The sequence below is a fragment of the Taudactylus pleione genome, unplaced genomic scaffold (assembly GCF_031769625.1).
Source record: "Taudactylus pleione unplaced genomic scaffold, aTauple2 ptg001238l, whole genome shotgun sequence".
Classification (NCBI taxonomy): domain Eukaryota; kingdom Metazoa; phylum Chordata; class Amphibia; order Anura; family Myobatrachidae; genus Taudactylus; species Taudactylus pleione.
The window spans coordinates 26906-46634 of record NW_028285638.1 but is presented as its reverse complement, the minus strand read 5'-3'; the positions used below and the strand labels follow the sequence as shown (position 1 = coordinate 46634).

General features: G+C 45.6%; 1 protein-coding gene across 1 annotated transcript; it reads right to left on the bottom strand.

Annotated features, from left to right (window-relative positions):
• Positions 1 to 200: 200 nt before the first annotated feature.
• On the bottom strand, positions 201 to 19632 carry LOC148450966 (uncharacterized). Its single transcript, XM_088462424.1, has 6 exons — positions 19528 to 19632; positions 15161 to 15239; positions 14355 to 14795; positions 13967 to 14276; positions 4191 to 4810; positions 201 to 539 (listed from the first exon to the last, which is right to left on the bottom strand). Exons 3-6 carry the CDS (start codon positions 14679 to 14681, stop codon positions 201 to 203), a joined length of 1596 nt encoding a protein of 531 aa, XP_088318550.1. The 5' UTR covers positions 14682 to 14795; positions 15161 to 15239; positions 19528 to 19632.
• Between the last annotated feature and the right edge of the window lie 97 nt (positions 19633 to 19729).

Here is a 19729-nt window from a genome sequence, read left to right as displayed (position 1 = left end):
AGGATAGGAAGATAACAATCGTCGGGGCATCTGAAATTTTTTATCCAGATGTTCCCAGCTGAAACCAGGAGAGAATCTAGTTCTTCTGAAATTGGAAAAGTAACCTGCCTCTGTTTCGCTAAAAAGACTGCCGTGCAGGCCCCTTTTCCTCATCATCTATCTGCAATACTTGTCGGATTGCAGATTAACCCTTCTATCCCTTAGGACACAGGCTCAATCTCCTCTTGGAGCTCCTCAGGTGAATCCTGAGTATATTCGCCATCCTCTAGAGCCGGCATTTCCTCCTCCTCTGAGTCGTCCGACTGGAGAACTGAGGGTAATAGTCTCTTTTTTGAGACCTGCGGTGAAGGTCCCGACGACGTGGCACAAGACAACAACATGGATTTTGTCATTCCCTCCATAGATGAACCGGCATAGGCATGGTCTTTAGGTACTTCTATAGTAGCTGACCTAGAAATGTCTCTCTCTTTATGAGAAGCCTCCAGCTCAGCAGAGATGTGACATAACGGATGCAAACTCTTCCGCCCAAGACGGCGGTTCTGTCATCCGTGGAGACTCTTGCTGTGGATTACACTTGTCACAGAATATGGGGCTAGATGACTGCCCGTGTATACTTTTCTGCACACAGGTAAATGATTTCTGATAAGCTTTAGAGCCCCTTCCAGCCATGGTACATACAAACCCCACACAAACAACGGTAAAGTGTAGTGGAGAGGGTTAACAGGTAAAGACTGAGATATGCAGAGGTAGGAGAGGGCAGAAAAATGCTAGGCACTTTTACCAAGTAACTATATTGCGAATAAAGTAGTTACTGTGCCTAAATGCTCTCCTAACCAGCCTAAATCCTACTGTGCACTTACAGGACAGGTCTGGCTCTCAGTCTCAGTGCAGCACCAGCAGTATAGTCTCCTCCATTTAATGGCCGCCAGCACACTTCTGAGAAGCACTGGAAGGAAGGAGCAGGAGTCTGGAGTTAGGCTCCGCCCCCGCTATGGTGCTCACTTCAAAGCAAAATGCACATTGTGTGAAGGAGACCCCACCCAGCCTGTCTGTTCTTACTCCACCAATCGGAGCCACTGCTGCCTTAAACACTGCCTGTGTGTTTAACCTGGCTACCTCGCTAATCAAGGTAGCCAGGGCATACTTACAAACTGCCTGGCTGCCAGTGGCGGTTTTAACTAACGAGGGACAATCTAAGACTTGTAGTGGGTATAGAGGGGGAGGAGCTAGTCACACTTCTAAAATGTAAAGTGCTAGCTCCCACCTAGCACCATCTATACCCCACTGTCATGAAGACTCCAGTGTCCCCTAGTGGATGAAGGAGAAACATGATTTATATATCACTCAACTTTTTAGGCAACTTGCCCTCTTGGAAGTTTAAAATACATAAATATTTACAATGTGCATCTATATGTTAAGTTTTATTAATGTAAAACATTACTTCTAGTTAAGATATATATGGTAATATTACCTATCAATATTTGTATCATTTCTAATCATTTTAATAGCATAACTCACTTCATACAAATGCTTTTGATCATAAGGGAAATTATATTTTCTCCTTGACAGTCATCACAGAATATGTGCACCACCGAGAGGGCAACTGGACACTATTCCAGCTTTACTAACAATGTACTAAAAAGTGTGGTAAATACTAACAAGCGCCACACGCAGCTGTGTTACCCCACATGGACGTCAGACAGGTCCGTGCAGTGTTTGCTTTTCTTACTTGTTACCAAACTCTTTATCTCATATACTTGTAGGTCTATAATGGAGTATACACACGGCCAGATTTTTCTTCAGATCTGAACGATAACGATTTCAAAAATCAATCAATCGTTCATATCTGAAGGAAAATCTGACATATCTGTCAGATGAACGATTTGAACGATGCGCGTTCCCGATGGTCAGATAACAATATCTGACATCTGATGTGTTTGCAGTCAGACTTGGACGATTCCATTCATTTTAATGCAGTCAAAAATCGTTCAAATCGCTCAAATCTTTGGTAAAATCGTTCATCTGACAGATCTGACAAATCTGACCGTTTGTATGCTCCATAACAAAGCTTGTATTGTCCTTTCTGTGATTTCCTCACTACCAAATAATCTCCATCTCCTGACCCTGCACATTACTGGTGGTGTCACCACTGTGGGAGGTGAGACAGTGCAGGACATACTGAGGACAATCTGTACTGATCCTACTTATCCTGTGATGTCCCTGTATTATTCCCCCATTACTACGTACCCTGCTCACATCTGTATTCTGCTGGGGATATCGGGAGCCTGATGCACATTACTGGTGGTGTCACCACTGTGGGAGGTGAGACAGTGCAGGACATACTGAGGACAATCTGTACTGATCCTACTTATCCTGTGATGTCCCTGTATTATTCCTCCATTACTACGTACCCTGCTCACATCTGTATTCTGCTGGGGATATCGGGAGCCTGATGCACCTAATGTACATTACTGTTAGTGGTTTATACCAGGACCAGCAGCTTCCTGTGTCCCAACACGAATTACATTATCTAATAATGTATAATTACATAAGTGATCATGATATTAATGTCCTTATCTTATGGAACAGTGTAAATAGTAGGTTACAGAGGATCTAATTAGAAGGAACCAGACATCAGACTGCTGTAAGGAGATTAGAGATCCATTTACCAGGAAACCCAACCAGAGAATACTGGATCCAGCGAGATAAAATCAGAGGTTACAGATGTCATTATATCACCCATCTCACCCCATCACTTACAGCCCAGTCATCACATGATGTCATAGTTTCCCACTTCCCAGCACATTGTCATGATGACAGATTAGTTATGTCCCTATATTACATCATGTGGTCTTGTTACTGTGCAAATAGGCCAATAGCACAATAATATTCTAATACAGAGCTTCCCAAACTCTGCCATTACAATCCAAGGTTTAAGGATATCCATGTTTTAATCCACATTGTTAATTCAAACTGACTGAGGCACTAATTAAGTGACCTGTGCTCAAGCATGGATATCCTTAATACTTGGCCTGTAATAAGAGGAGTTTGGGAACCTCTGATCTGATAGAATAAGGAAACTGAAAGCCATTACATGAGGAACATGTTGGAGCCCTATGTTGGTGACATCCCTGTGGATATATAATATAATGTAATATATTAGTATATAGGGGCTGATTCAGCAGAGGACACAATGACGATAGTTACGCAGATAGAGCGAATGTTTACGATCACACCTGCGTATAAGTCACACTGCGCACACACAGCGATCACATTGCTATTATGGACGCACAGAGGAATTCATCACATAGTGAGCTGCAGGGTGACAGCGTTTGGGGGAGGTAACGGGGGTGGACAGAAAACTGCAGGCGTGTGTGTCCGTGTGATTGCCATGTCATGGGCTTGTCTGTCCATGTGATCGCCATGTCCTGCAGGCATGTCTGTCCGTGTGATCGCCATGTCATGGGCGTGTATAAATTAGCCATAACGATGGCAGCTGCAGCATGAGACCTCTCTGCGTGTCAGGAGAGCTGCAGTGTTTGCGGCTGGTCAGACATGATGTAAATGCTGTGACTGCGTGATGTGCGGCGATGGTACCGATTATTACACAGGAGGTCGACATTGGACGGTAAGGAGAAGGCAGCAGTGGGCGCGGTTATGGCGGCTGTGCCTCAGCATTAGCATATATTAGCACCTGCGATCTGTAAGAGAGTGCAGCTGCATTTGCTTCCACTGCTGAATTAGGTCCATAGTGTGATAATGTAAATGTCATTTACCTTCCATCAACATGGACAGCAATCTAGTCTAACATTGTATTTATGCTTGTTCTGACAATTCCCAATGATATTACACTACTGCAAATACCGCTGCAATTTCTATATATTTCTATAGGCTCATATACTTTGCTTTTCTCCTGTGTGACGTTTCTGATGTGTAACAAGTTCTGATTTCTGTGTAAAACATTTACCACACACAGAACATGGAAATGGTTTCTCACCTGTGTGACATCTCTGATGTATAACAAGAACTGATTTATGTGTAAAACATTTCCCACACTCAGAGCATGGAAATGGTTTCTCACCTGTGTGAGATCTCTGATGTATAACAAGAAATGATTTCCGTGTAAAACATTTCCCACACTCAGAGCATGGAAATGGTTTCTCCCCTGTGTGACATCTCTGATGTTGAACGAGTTCTGAATTCCGTGTAAAACATTTCCCACACTCAGAGCATGGAAATGGTTTCTCACCTGTGTGACTTCTATGATGTGTAACAAGAACTGATTTATGTGTAAAACATTTCCCACACTCAGAGCATGGAAATGGTTTTTCACCTGTGTGACTTCTCTGATGTATAACAAGATCTGATTTCTGTGTAAAAGATTTCCCACACTCAGAACATGAAAATAGTTTTTCACCTGTGTAATGTCTCTTATGTCTAACAAGATATGATTTACATGTAAAACATTTCCCACACTCAGAACATAAAAAAGGCCTTTCAGCTGTGTGTACTCTCTTTTGATGTATAGAAAGACTGATCTGCTTGGTAAATCTTTTCCCACATTCAGAACATGACAATGGTTTATCACCTGTGTGATCTGAGTTGTGTGTAACACTACTGGGAGTATCAGGGGAGCATTCTTCGTGGTTAGAGGGATCAGATGATATATCTGCTCTGTGAGATGCTTGATGTATACTGGGGATAATGGGGTTTTCTCCTGGAGAGTCCTGTGAGAAGTTGTTATCATTTAGGTCACAATCTGGAGATAATATGAGACGTCTCCCCGAGTTATTCCTGTTGCTGTGTCCATCTGCTGGGAAAAGAATAATTATATGGGAATTAGCCTTATTGCAGAACTTTACCATACTGTGTAACTATAATAAGATGTGCCCAGCTGTACCCCAACATCTCCATACTGTGTAGCAATAAGACGTGCCCGGCTGTACTCCAACATCTCATACTGTGTAACTATAAGACGTGCCCAGCTGTACCCTAACATCTCATACTGTGTAACTATAAGACGTGCCCGGCTGTACCCCAACATCTCCATACTGTCTAACTATAAGGTGTCCCCGGCTGTACCCCAACATCTCCATACTGTGTAACTAGAAGATGTCCCCGGCTGTACCCCAACATCTCCATACTGTGTAACAATAAGATGTGCCCGGCTGTACCCCAACATCTCATACTGTGTAACTATAAGACGTGCCCGGCTGTACCCCAACATCTCATACTGTGTAACTATAATAAGACGTGCCCGGCTGTACCCCAACATCTCATATTGTGTAACTATAAGACGTGCCCGGCTGTACCCCAACATCTCATACTGTGTAACTATAAGATGTGCCCAGCTGTACCCCAACATCTCATACTGTGTAACTATAAGATGTGTCCGGCTGCACCCCAACATCTCCATACTGTGTAACTATAAGACGTGCCCGGCTGTACCCCAACATCTCATACTGTGTAACTATAAGACGTGCCCGGCTGCACCCCAACATCTCCATACTGTGTAACCATAATAAGACGTGCCCGGCTGTACCCCAACATCTCATACTGTGTAACTATAAGACGTGCCCGGCTGTACCCCAACATCTCCATACTGTGTAACTATAATAAGACGTGCCTGGCTGTACCCCTACATCTCCATACTGTGTAACTCTAATAAGACGTGCCTGGCTGTACCCTAACATCTCAATACTGTGTAACTATAATAAGACGTGCCTGGCTGTACCCCAACATCTCCATACTGTGTAACTATAATAACACGTGCCCGGCTGTACCCCAACATCTCCATACTGTGTAACTATAAGACGTGCCCGGCTGTACCCCAACATCTCCATACTGTGTAACTATAATAAGCCGTGCCCGGCTGTACCCCAACATCTCCATACTGTGTAACTATAATAAGACGTGCCCGGCTGTACCCCAACATCTCCATACTGTGTAACTATAATAAGACGTGCCCGGCTGTACCCCAACATCTCCATACTGTGTAACTATAATAAGACATGCCCGGCTGTACCCCAATATCTCCATACAGTCAGTGACTTCATTGTGTATGTACTGATGATTGTCATGAGGAGGATTAGGGTTTAGGAGTAACACTGGCTGGGGAGTAGTTACTAAAGGGGGAGATGTATCAAACCTCACAGAGGCAAAGTGGAGAAGTTGCTCTTTGCAACAATCAGCTTCTGTCATTTACAAACTGTACTTGATAATAAAAGCTACAAGCTGATTGGGTGATGTGGGCAATTTCTCCTCTGTATCTCTCTCTCTAAGGTTTGATACATTTCCCCCAAAATCTCTCTCTTATGACATGTTATGTACAATGGGCGCAACATATGGGCATAAACCTGGGATTTCTTGAAATGTATTCAGACACCTTATCTATATGCTACACTGGTAGATACCAACGTTAAAACTGTCACTACCAACAGAGTGCAGGCATGGTCTATACATTATATCACACACAGGTCATACTAGCTGTATCCTGCTGTGTCCTCACACTCTCCATATCTCCATCTCAGTATGTGTAACAGAGTGCAGGCATGGTCTATACATTATATCACACACAGGTCATACTAGCTGCATCCTGCGGTGTCCTCACACTCTCCATATCTCCATCTCAGTATGTGTAACAGAGTGCAGGCATGGTCTATACATTATATCACACACAGGACATACTAGCTGTATCCTGCTGTGTCCTCACACTCTCCATATCTCCATCTCAGTATGTGTAACAGAGTGCAGGCATGGTCTATACATTATATCACACACAGGTCATACTAGCTGCATCCTGCGGTGTCCTCACACTCTCCATATCTCCATCTCAGTATGTGTAACAGAGTGCAGGCATGGTCTATACATTATATCACACACAGGACACACTAGCTGCATCCTGCTGTGTCCTCACACTCTCCATATGTCCATCTCAGTATGTGTAACAGAGTGCAGGCATGGTCTATACATTATATCACACACAGGACACACTAGCTGTACCCTGCTGTGTGCTCACACTCTCCATATCTCCATCTCAGTATGTGTAACAGAGTGCAGGCATGGTCTATACATTATATCACACACAGGTCATACTAGCTGCATCCTGCTGTGTCCTCACACTCTCCATATCTCCATCTCAGTATGTGTAACAGAGTGCAGGCATGGTCTATACATTATATCACACACAGGTCATACTAGCTGTATCCTGCTGTGTCCTCACACTCTCCATATCTCCATCTCAGTATGTGTAACAGAGTGCAGGCATGGTCTATACATTATATCACACACAGGACATACTAGCTGCACCCTGCTGTGTCCTCACACTCTCCATATCTCCATCTCAGTATGTGTAACAGAGTGCAGGCATGGTCTATACATTATATCACACACAGGTCATACTAGCTGTATCCTGCTGTGTCCTCACACTCTCCATATCTCCATCTCAGTATGTGTAACAGAGTGCAGGCATGGTCTATACATTATATCACACACAGGACACACTAGCTGCATCCTGCTGTGTCCTCACACTCTCCATATGTCCATCTCAGTATGTGTAACAGAGTGCAGGCATGGTCTATACATTATATCACACACAGGACATACTAGCTGTATCCTGCTGTGTCCTCACACTCTCCATATCTCCATCTCAGTATGTGTAACAGAGTGCAGGCATGGTCTATACATTATATCACACACAGGTCATACTAGCTGCATCCTGCGGTGTCCTCACACTCTCCATATCTCCATCTCAGTATGTGTAACAGAGTGCAGGCATGGTCTATACATTATATCACACACAGGACACACTAGCTGTACCCTGCTGTGTCCTCACACTCTCCATATCTCCATCTCAGTATGTGTAACAGAGTGCAGGCATGGTCTATACATTATATCACACTCAGGTCATACTAGCTGCACCCTGCTGTGTCCTCACACTCTCCATATCTCCATCTCAGTATGTGTAACAGAGTGCAGGAATGGTCTATACATTATATCACACACAGGACATACTAGCTGCACCCTGCTGTGTCCTCACACTCTCCATATCTCCATCTCAGTATGTGTAACAGAGTGCAGGCATGGTCTATACATTATATCACACACAGGTCATACTAGCTGTATCCTGCTGTGTCCTCACACTCTCCTGATCTCCATCTCAGTATGTGTAACAGAGTGCAGGCATGGTCTATACAGTATATCACACACAGGACATACTAGCTGCACCCTGCTGTGTCCTCACACTCTCCGTATCTCCATCTCAGTATGTGTAACAGAGTGCAGGCATGGTCTATACATTATATCACACACAGGACATACTAGCTGTATCCTGCTGTGTCCTCACACTCTCCATATCTCCATCTCAGTATGTGTAACAGAGTGCAGGCATGGTCTATACATTATATCACACACAGTACATACTAGCTGCATCCTGCTGTGTCCTCACACTCTCCATATCTCCATCTCAGTATGTGTAACAGAGTGCAGGCATGGTCTATACATTATATCACACACAGGACATACTAGGTGTACCCTGCTGTGTCCTCACACTCTCCATATCTCCATCTCAGTATGTGTAACAGAGTGCAGGCATGGTCTATACATTATATCACACACAGGACATACTAGCTGTATCCTGCTGTGTCCTCACACTCTCCGTATCTCCATCTCAGTATGTGTAACAGAGTGCAGGCATGGTCTATACATTATATCACACACAGGTCATACTAGCTGTATCCTGCTATGTCCTCACTCTCTCCATATCTCCATCTCAGTATGTGTAACAGAGTGCAGGCATGGTCTATACATTATATCACACACAGGACATACTAGCTGCACCCTGCTGTGTCCTCACACTCTCCGTATCTCCATCTCAGTATGTGTAACAGAGTGCTGGCATGGTCTATACATTATATCACACACAGGTCATACTAGCTGTATCCTGCTGTGTCCTCACACTCTCCGTATCTCCATCTCAGTATGTGTAACAGAGTGCAGGCATGGTCTATACATTATATCACACACAGGACATACTAGCTGTATCCTGCTGTGTCCTCACACTCTCCATATATCCATCTCAGTATGTGTAACAGGGTGCAGGCATGGTCTATACATTATATCACACACAGGACATACTAGCTGTATCCTGCTGTGTCCTCACACTCTCCGTATCTCCATCTCAGTATGTGTAACAGAGTGCAGGCATGGTCTATACATTATATCACACACAGGACATACTAGCTGTATCCTGCTGTGTCCTCACACTCTCCATATATCCATCTCAGTATGTGTAATAGAGTGCAGGCATGGTCTATACATTATATCACACACAGGACATACTAGCTGTACCCTGCTGTATCCTCACACTCTCCATATCTCCATCTCAGTATGTGTAACAGGGTGCAGGCATGGTCTATACATTATATCACACACAGGACATACTAGCTGTATCCTGCTGTGTCCTCACACTCTCCATATCTCCATCTCATACTTGCCTACCCTCCCGATTTGGTCGGGAGCCTCCCGAAAATCGGGTGCCGCTCCCGACCTCCCGGGAAGGCAGGCAATCCTCCCGGCCCCGGCGATGTGTCCGGACCCCCCCACGCTTTTAAATAGAAACACCGGCAGCAGGGGGGCCGGTGACGCGATTCGCGCTGAATCGCGTCACCGCGGCTCCGCCCCCGGCTGCACAATGCCATGAATCACGGCATTATGAAGAGGGGGCGGAGCCACGATGACGCGTTCACGCCCCATGCTCCGCCTCCAACGCCGCGTCATGTGCCGGGTCCCGCCCCCTTTGGCCGCGTCACGCCCCCAGCCCTGTAAGTCCGACAGCTCCCTCCCGGAAGGAGGGGGCTAAATGTCGGCATGCATGCTCCATCTCAGTATGTGTAACAGAGTGCTGGCATGGTCTATACATTATATCACACACAGGACATACTAGCTGTATCCTGCTGTGTCCTCACACTCTCCATATCTCCATCTCAGTATGTGTAACAGAGTGCAGGCATGGTCTATACATTATATCACACACAGGACATACTAGCTGCATCCTGCTGTATCCTCACACTCTCCTTATCTCCATCTCAGTATGTGTAACAGAGTGCAGGCATGGTCTATACATTATATCACACACAGGTCATACTAGCTGTATCCTGCTGTGTCCTCACACTCTCCGTATCTCCATCTCAGTATGTGTAACAGAGTGCAGGCATGGTCTATACATTATATTACACACAGGACATACTAGCTGCACCCTGCTGTGTCCTCACACTCTCCATATCTCCATTTCAGTATGTGTAACAGAGTGCAGGCATGGTCTATACATTATATCACACACAGGTCATACTAGCTGTATCCTGCTGTGTCCTCACACTCTCCATATCTCCATCTCAGTATGTGTAACAGAGTGCAGGCATGGTCTATACATTATATCACACACAGGTCATACTAGCTGTATCCTGCTGTGTCCTCACACTCTCCATATCTCCATCTCAGTATGTGTAACAGAGTGCAGGCATGGTCTATACATTATATCACACACAGGTCATACTAGCTGTATCCTGCTGTATCCTCACACTCTCCATATCTCCATCTCAGTATGTGTAACAGAGTGCAGGCATGGTCTATACATTATATCACACACAGGTCATACTAGCTGTATCCTGCTATGTCCTCACACTCTCCATATCTCCATCTCAGTATGTGTAACAGAGTGCAGGCATGGTCTATACATTATATCACACACAGGTCATACTAGCTGTATCCTGCTATGTCCTCACACTCTCCATATCTCCATCTCAGTATGTGTAACAGAGTGCAGGCATGGTCTATACATTATATCACACACAGGACATACTAGCTGCACCCTGCTGTGTCCTCACACTCTCCGGATCTCCATCTCAGTATGTGTAACAGAGTGCAGGCATGGTCTATACATTATATCACACACAGGACATACTAGCTGCACCCTGCTGTGTCCTCACACTCTCCATATCTCCATCTCAGTATGTGTAACAGAGAGCAGGCATGGTCTATACATTATATCACACACAGGTCACACTAGCTGTATCCTGCTGTGTCCTCACACTCTCCATATCTCCATCTCAGTATGTGTAACAGAGTGCAGGCATGGTCTATACATTATATCACACACAGGACATACTAGCTGTATCCTGCTGTGTCCTCACACTCTCCATCTCAGTATGTGTAACAGAGTGCAGGCATGGTCTATACATTATATCACACACAGGTCATACTAGCTGTATCCTGCTGTGTCCTCACACTCTCCATATCTCCATCTCAGTATGTGTAACAGAGTGCAGGCATGGTCTATACATTATATCACACACAGGACATACTAGCTGCATCCTGCTGTGTCCTCACACTCTCCATATCTCCATCTCAGTATGTGTAACAGAGTGCAGGCATGGTCTATACATTATATCACACACAGGACATACTAGCTGTATCCTGCTGTGTCCTCACACTCTCCATATCTCCATCTCAGTATGTGTAACAGAGTGCAGGCATGGTCTATACATTATATCACACACAGGACATACTAGCTGTATCCTGCTGTGTCCTCACACTCTCCATATCTCCATCTCAGTATGTGTAACAGAGTGCAGGCATGGTCTATACATTATATCACACACAGGTCATACTAGCTGTATCCTACTGTGTCCTCACACTCTCCATATCTCCATCTCAGTATGTGTAACAGAGCGCAGGCATGGTCTATACATTATATCACACACAGGTCATACTAGCTGCACTCTGCTGTGTCCTCACACTCTCCATATCTCCATCTCAGTATGTGTAACAGAGCGCAGGCATGGTCTATACATTATATCACACACAGGTCATACTAGCTGCACTCTGCTGTGTCCTCACACTCTCCATATCTCCATCTCAGTATGTGTAACAGAGCGCAGGCATGGTCTATACATTATATCACACACAGGTCATACTAGCTGTACCCTGCTGTGTCCTCACACTCTCCATATCTCCATTACAGTATGTGTAACAGAGCGCAGGCATGGTCTATACATTATATCACACACAGGTCATACTAGCTGTATCCTGCTGTGTCCTCACACTCTCCATATCTCCATCTCAGTATGTGTAACAGAGTGCAGGCATGGTCTATACATTATATCACGCACAGGACATACTAGCTGTATCCTGCTGTGTCCTCACACTCTCCGTATCTCCATCTCAGTATGTGTAACAGAGTGCAGGCATGGTCTATACATTATATCACACACGTTATACTAGCTGCATCCTGCTGTGTCCTCACACTCTCCATATCTTCATCTCAGTATGTGTAACAGAGTGCAGGCATGGTCTATATATTATATCACACACAGGACATACTAGCTGCACCCTGCTGTGTCCTCACACTCTCCGTATCTCCATCTCAGTATGTGTAACAGAGTGCAAGCATGGTCTATACATTATAGCACACACGTCATACTAGCTGCATCCTGCTGTGTCCTCACACTCTCCGATCTCCATCTTAGTATGTGTAACAGAGCGCAGACATGGTCTATACATTATATCACACACAGGTCATACTAGCTGTATCCTGCTGTGTCCTCACACTCTCCATATCTCCATCTCAGTATGTGTAACAGAGTGCAAGCATGGTCTATACATTATATCACACACGTCATACTAGCTGCATCCTGCTGTGTCCTCACACTCTCCGTATCTCCATCTCAGTATGTGTAACAGAGTGCAGGCATGGTCTATACATTATAGCACACACGTCATACTAGCTGCATCCTGCTGTGTCCTCACACTCTCCGATCTCCATCTTAGTATGTGTAACAGAGCGCAGACATGGTCTATACATTATATCACACACAGGTCATACTAGCTGTATCCTGCTGTGTCCTCACACTCTCCATATCTCCATCTCAGTATGTGTAACAGAGTGCAGGCATGGTCTATACATTATATCACACAGAGGTCATACTAACTGCACCCTGCTTTGTCCTCACACTCTCCGTATCTCCATCTCAGTATGTGTAACATAGTGCAGGAATGGTCTATACATTATATCACACACAGAACGGAATCGGTATGAAATACCGCCGGGCGCATGGCCGGCAACAGCAGAGTTCCCGGCAGCGGAAGCCCGACAGCGCTGGAAATCCCGATCGTGTATAGGTAAGTACTGACTAACCTAACCTAACCCCCTAACCTAACCCCCTAACCTCCCCCCCAAGTGCCTAACCCTAATCCCCCCTCTAAGTGACTAACCCTAACCCCCCTTACACGCTGCCTAAACCTAAGTCCCCCAGGGGGGTTCCTAACCCTAAGTCCCCCCGGGGGTGCCTAACCCTAACCTTCCTGGGGGGGGTGCCTAATCCTAAATCCCCCCGGGTGCCCTAAACCTAACCCTCCCCCCCCGCGGATGCCAGCTCGCGGCGCCCGGCATCCCTTCGATTGGGATGCCGGGCGCCAGTCTCCCGGCGTCAGGGAAATGTCAGGCGTCTAACAGAGAGCAGGCATGGTCTATACATTATATCACACACAGGTCATACTAGCTGTATCCTGCTGTGTCCTCACACTCTCCGGATCTCCATCTCAGTATGTGTAATAGAGTGCAGGCATGGTCTATACATTATATCACACACAGGTCATACTAGCTGCACCCTGCTAGGTCCTCACACTCTCTGTATATTCATCTCAGTATGTGTAGTAGAGTGCAGGCATGGTCTATACATATCACACACAGGTCATACTAGCTGCACCCTATGTCCTCACACTCTCTGTATATTCATCTCAGTATGTGTAATAGAGTGCAGGCATGGGCAATGTATTATATCACACACAGTGACAGGAACATTTCCCTCATTAGTCTGTACTGACAGAGGAGGGTGTAAAATAAGAAATTATATTAGTGGTTGAAAAGAGAGAATATGTGATGCTTCTGTAATCAATGTTTATTACTCACCTGTGCTGATATCTGTAGAGATTTCCTCCTTACACTGCTGATCACCCCTCACATATATCTCTTCTTCTCCCTCTAGATCTTCTGCCTTATTATCAGTCACATATGTCTCTTCTTCTCCCTCTATATCTTCTGCTTTATTATCAGTTAAATACGTCTCTTCTTCTCCCTCTATATCTTCTTCCTTTATATCAGTCACATACGTCTCTTCTTCTCCCTCTATATCTTCTGCCTTCATATCAGTCACATACGTCTCTTCTTCTCCCTCTATATCTTCTGCCTTCATATCAGTCACATATGTCTCTTCTTCTCCCTCTATATCTTCTACCTTCATATCAGTCACATACATCTCTTCTTCTCCCTCTATATCTTCTGCCTTCATATCAGTCACATACGTCTCTTCTTCTCCCTCTATATCTTCTGCCTTCATATCAGTCACATACGTCTCTTCTTCTCCCTCTATATCTTCTGCCTTCATATCAGTCACATACGTCTTTTCTTCTCCCTCTATATCTTCTACCTTCATATCAGTCACATACATCTCTTCTTCTCCCTCTATATCTTCTGCCTTCATATCAGTTACATACGTCTCTTCTTCTCCCTTTATATCTTCTGCCTTCATATCAGTCACATACGTCACTTCTTCTCCAGCTATATCTTCTGCCTTCATATCAGTCACATACGTCTCTTCTTCTCCCTCTATATCTTCTGCCTTCATATCAGTCACATACGTCTCTTCTTCTCCCTTTATATCTTTTGCCTTATTATTTGTCACATATGTTTCTTCTTCTCCCTCTATATCTTCTATCTTAATATTAGTCAGCGCTGCACACTAAACAGAAATAGTTTTTTAATAATGTTTGATATTGTTAATAGACATTACACAGTAGAATATCATTGTATAAGACACACACAGCTTCTCTACAGATCATATAGTGACAGTCACTGTGGTATATTGGTGAGCCCCTAAATCCCATCTACCTGATGCCCCTGTGGGGTCCTGTGATTCTCCTCTGTACAAACCTGTGAATAAAGAGGATGGGGACATCTCTCTGGGGTATTCCTGTTACTGGGTCCATTTGTAGGAGACACACAGTGACTGAGTACATTGTATATATGTGATTATCAGGTGATGTGTATATAGAGGGGGGCCCATATCTGCTTTCCCCTGTAAAATAAATTACAGTCTCCTCTTACCCAGTGATGTGAGGGGCCGGTGATTCTCCATCATCACGTCCTTGTACAGACCCCTGTGTTCCTCTATATACTCCCCCTCCTGCATGGAGACATACACAGTGACATCCTGACAGCTTATAGGAACCTGACACACAATGATACAGTCATCACCCAGACACATCCCCTGGTGTTACTGTATAATGTCCCATTCCCATCGGTCACCTCTCCAGTAATCACCAAGACACATCCCCTGGTTTTACTGTATAATGTCCCATTCCCAGGAGTCACCTCTCCAGTCATCACCCAGACACATCCACTGGTGTTACTGTATAATGTCCCATTCCCTGCAGTTACCTCTCCAGTCATCACCCAGACACGTCCCCTGGTGTTACTGTATAATGTCCCATTCCCAACAGTCACCTCTCCAGTCATCACCCAGACACGTCCCCTGGTGTTACTGTATAATGTCCCATTCCCAGCAGTCACCTCTCCAGCCATCACCCAGACACGTCCCCTGGTGTTACTGTATAATGTCCCATTCCCAGCAGTCACCTCTCCAGTCACCACCCAGACACGTCCCCTGGTGTTACTGTATCATGCCCCACTCCCAGCAGGCACCTCTCCAGTCATCACCCAGACACGTCCCCCGGTGTTACTGTATCATGTCCCATTCCCAGCAGTCACCTCTCCAGTCATCACCCAGACACGTCCCCCGGTGTTACTGTATCATGTCCCATTCCCAGCAGTCACCTCTCCAGTCATCACCCAGACACGTCCCCCGGTGTTACTGTATCATGTCCCATTCCCAGCAGTCATCTCTCCAGTCATCACCCAGTCACATCCCCCGGTGTTACTGTATCATGTCCCATTCCCAGCAGTCACCTCTCCAGTCATCACCCAGACACATCCCCCGATGTTACTGTATAATGTCCCATTCCCAACAGTCACCTCTCCAGTCACCACCCAGACACATCCCCCGGTGTTACTGTATAATGTCCCATTCCCAGCAGTCACCTCTCCAGTCATCACCCAGACACATCCCCCGGTGTTACTGTATAATGTCCCATTCCCAGCAGTCACCTCTCCCAGTCATCACCCAGACACATCCCCCGGTGTTACTGTATAATGTCCCATTCCCAGCAGTCACCTCTCCCAGTCATCACCCAGACACATCCCCCGGTGTTACTGTATAATGTCCCATTCCCAGCAGTCACCTCTCCCAGTCATCACCCAGACACATCCCCCGGTGTTACTGTATAATGTCCCATTCCCAGCAGTCACTTCTCCAGTCATCACCCAGACACATCCCCCGGTGTTACTGTATAATGTCCCATTCCCAGCAGTCACCTCTCCAGTCATCACCCAGACACATCCCCCGGTGTTACTGTATAATGTCCCATTCCCAGCAGTCACCTCTCCAGTCATCACCCAGACACATCCACTGGTGTTACTGTATAATGTCCCATTCCCAGCAGTCACCTCTCCAGTCATCACCCAGACACATCCCCCGGTGTTACTGTATAATGTCCCATTCCCAGCAGTCACCTCTCCAGTCATCACCCAGACACATCCCCTGGTGTTACTGTATAATGTCCCATTCCCAGCAGTCACCTCTCCAGTCATCACCCAGACACATCCCCTGGTGTTACTGTATAATGTCCCATTCCCAGCAGTCACCTCTCCAGTCATCACCCAGACACATCCACTGGTGTTACTGTATAATGTCCCATTCCCAGCAGTCACCTCTCCAGTCATCACCCAGACACATCCCCTGGTGTTACTGTATAATGTCCCATTCCCAGCAGTCACCTCTCCAGTCATCACCCAGACACATCCCCTGGTGTTACTGTATAATGAAGATTAATATATTTTGTAAATATACAAAATATAACATTCAGGCGCTCACAATGGGTGATAATAGCTGACAATATGATATCATTGCAAAATATTATTGGGACTACTTATTGCCGACAGAGCGAACTACTCCATATACCAGCCGGCCGGCGGTAAGCATTAGTGCTCTGCATGAGTGGGGGAGAACTGACTATGATGAAAAAAAAATAAAAAATAATAATAATAATAGTAAGAGGACACCACAGGCTGCTCCCCCTGTACAAAAATAGTAGTAGGACTCCACAGGCTGCTCCCCCTGTATAATAACAGGACACCACAGGCTGCTCCCCCTGTATAACTATAATAGCAGGACACCACAGTCTGCTCCCCCTGTACAATAATAGTAATTGGACACCACAGGCTGCTTCCCCTGTATAATAATAACAGGACGCCACAGGCTGCTCCCCCTGTATAATAACAGTAATAAGAGAACACCACAGGCTGCTCCCACTGTATAATAATAGTAATAGGACACCACATGCTGCTCCCCCTGTATAATAATAGTAACAGGAGGCCACAGGCTGCTCCCCCTGTATAATAATAGTAACAGGACACCACAGACTGCTCCCCCTGTATAATAATAGTAACAGGACACCACAGGCTGCTCCCCCTGTATAATAGGAACAAGACACCACAGGCTGCTCCCCTTGTATAATAATAATAACAACAGGACACCGCAGGCTGCTCCCCCTATATAATAATAGTAAAAGGACACCACAGGCTGCTCCCCCTGTATAATAATAGTAATAATAGGACACCACAGGCTGCTCCCCCTGTATAATAATAGTAACAGGACACTAGAGGCTGCTCCCCCTGTAGAATAATAGTAATAACAGGACACCACAGGCTGCTCCCCTGTATAATAATAACAGGACACCACCGGCTGCTCCCCCTGTATAATAATAGTAAGAGGACACCACAGGCTGCTCCCTCTGTATAATAATAATAGCAGGAAACCACAGGCTGCTCCCCCAAATATAGTAGTAGGACACCACAGGCTGCTCCCCCTGTATAATAACAGGACACCACAGGCTGCTCCCCCTGTATAACTATAATAGCAGGACACCACAGTCTGCTCCCCCTGTACAATAATAGTAATTGGACACAACAGGCTGCTTCCCCTGTATTATAATAGTAATAACAGGACACCACAAGCTGCTCCCCCTGTATAATAATAGTAACAGGCCACCACAGGCTGCTCCCCCTGTATAATAATAACAGGACACCACAGGCTGCTCCCCCTGAATAAAAAAAGCAGGACACCACAGGCTGTTCCCCCTGTACAATAACAGTAACAGGGCACCACAGGCTGCTCCCCCTGTATAATGGTAGTAACAGGACACCACAGGCTGCTCCCCCTGTATAATAATAACAGGACACCATAGGCTGCTCCCCCTGCATAATAACATTAACAGGACACCACAGGCTGCTCCCCCTGCATAATAATAATAACAGGACACCATAGGCTTCTCCACCTGTATAATAATAATAACAGGACACCACAGGCTGCTCCCCCTGTATAATAATAGCAACAGGACACCACAGGCTGCTCCCCCTGTATAATAATAGTGATAGCAGGACACCACAGGCTGCTCCCCCTGTATAATAATAGTAACAGGACACCACATGCTGCTCCCCCTGTATAATAATAGTAACAGGACACCACATGCTGCTCCCCTGTATAATAATAGTAAGAGGACACCACAGGCTGCTACCCCTGTATAATAATAGTAACAGGACACCACAGGCTGCTACCCCTGTATAATAATAGTAACAGGACACCACAGGCTGCTCCCCCTGTATAATAATAATAATAGGACACCACAGGCTGCTCCCCCTGTATAATAATAGTAATAACAGGACACAACAGGCTGCTCCCCCTGTATAATAATAATAATAGCAGGACACCACAATCTGCTCCCCCGTATAATAATAGTAATAGCAGGACACCACAAGCTGCTCCCCCATATAATAATAGTAACAGGACACTAGAGGCTGCTCCCCCTGTAGAATAATAGTAATAACAGGACACCACAGGCTGCTCCCCCTGTATAATAATAGTAAGAGGACACCACAGGCTGCTCCCCCTGTATAATAATAGTAATAACAGGACACCACAGGATGCTACCCCTGTATAATAATAACAGGACACAACAGGCTGCTCCCCCTGTATAATAATAGTAATAACAGGACACCACAGGCTGCTCCCCCTGTATAATAATAGTAATAACAGGACACCACAGGCTGCTCCCCCTGTATAATAATAGTAATAACAGGACACCACAGGCTGCTCCCCCTGTATAATAATAGTAATAACAGGACACCACAGGCTGCTCCCCCTGTATAATAATAGTAATAACAGGACACCACAGGCTGCTCCCCCTGTATAATAATAGTAATAACAGGACACCACAGGCTGCTCCTCCTGTATAATAATAGTAATAACAGGACACCACAGGCTGCTCCCCCTGTATAATAATAGTAGATGACATTACCAGGGATACAGCAGGAGCCGCCGCTAGAACAGGATCACACGGCAGCCGGTCATGTGACGCTGATGCTGCTGCTGGAGTAAGGGGGAGGAGCTCCGGGCACTAGAGCAGGACTCTATGTACAGCTACAGCAAGTGTCCCCAGTGTGCAAAAGAGACGGAGGCGGCGGCCATTTTCCCGAGGCCCAAATCACTTCATGAAGAAC

Coding starts and splice junctions, on each gene's coding strand:
- LOC148450966 (XM_088462424.1), bottom strand. CDS start 14,681: ATGAAGGCAGAAGATATAGAGGGAGAAGAAGAGACGTATGTGACTGAT. Junction 14,277..14,354: donor AGGGAGAAGAAGAGACGTAT/GTGACTGATATG, acceptor GAAGATATAGAG/GGAGAAGAAGAGACATATGT. Junction 540..4,190: donor TTACACGGAATTCAGAACTC/GTTCAACATCAG, acceptor CACGGATGACAG/AACCGCCGTCTTGGGCGGAA.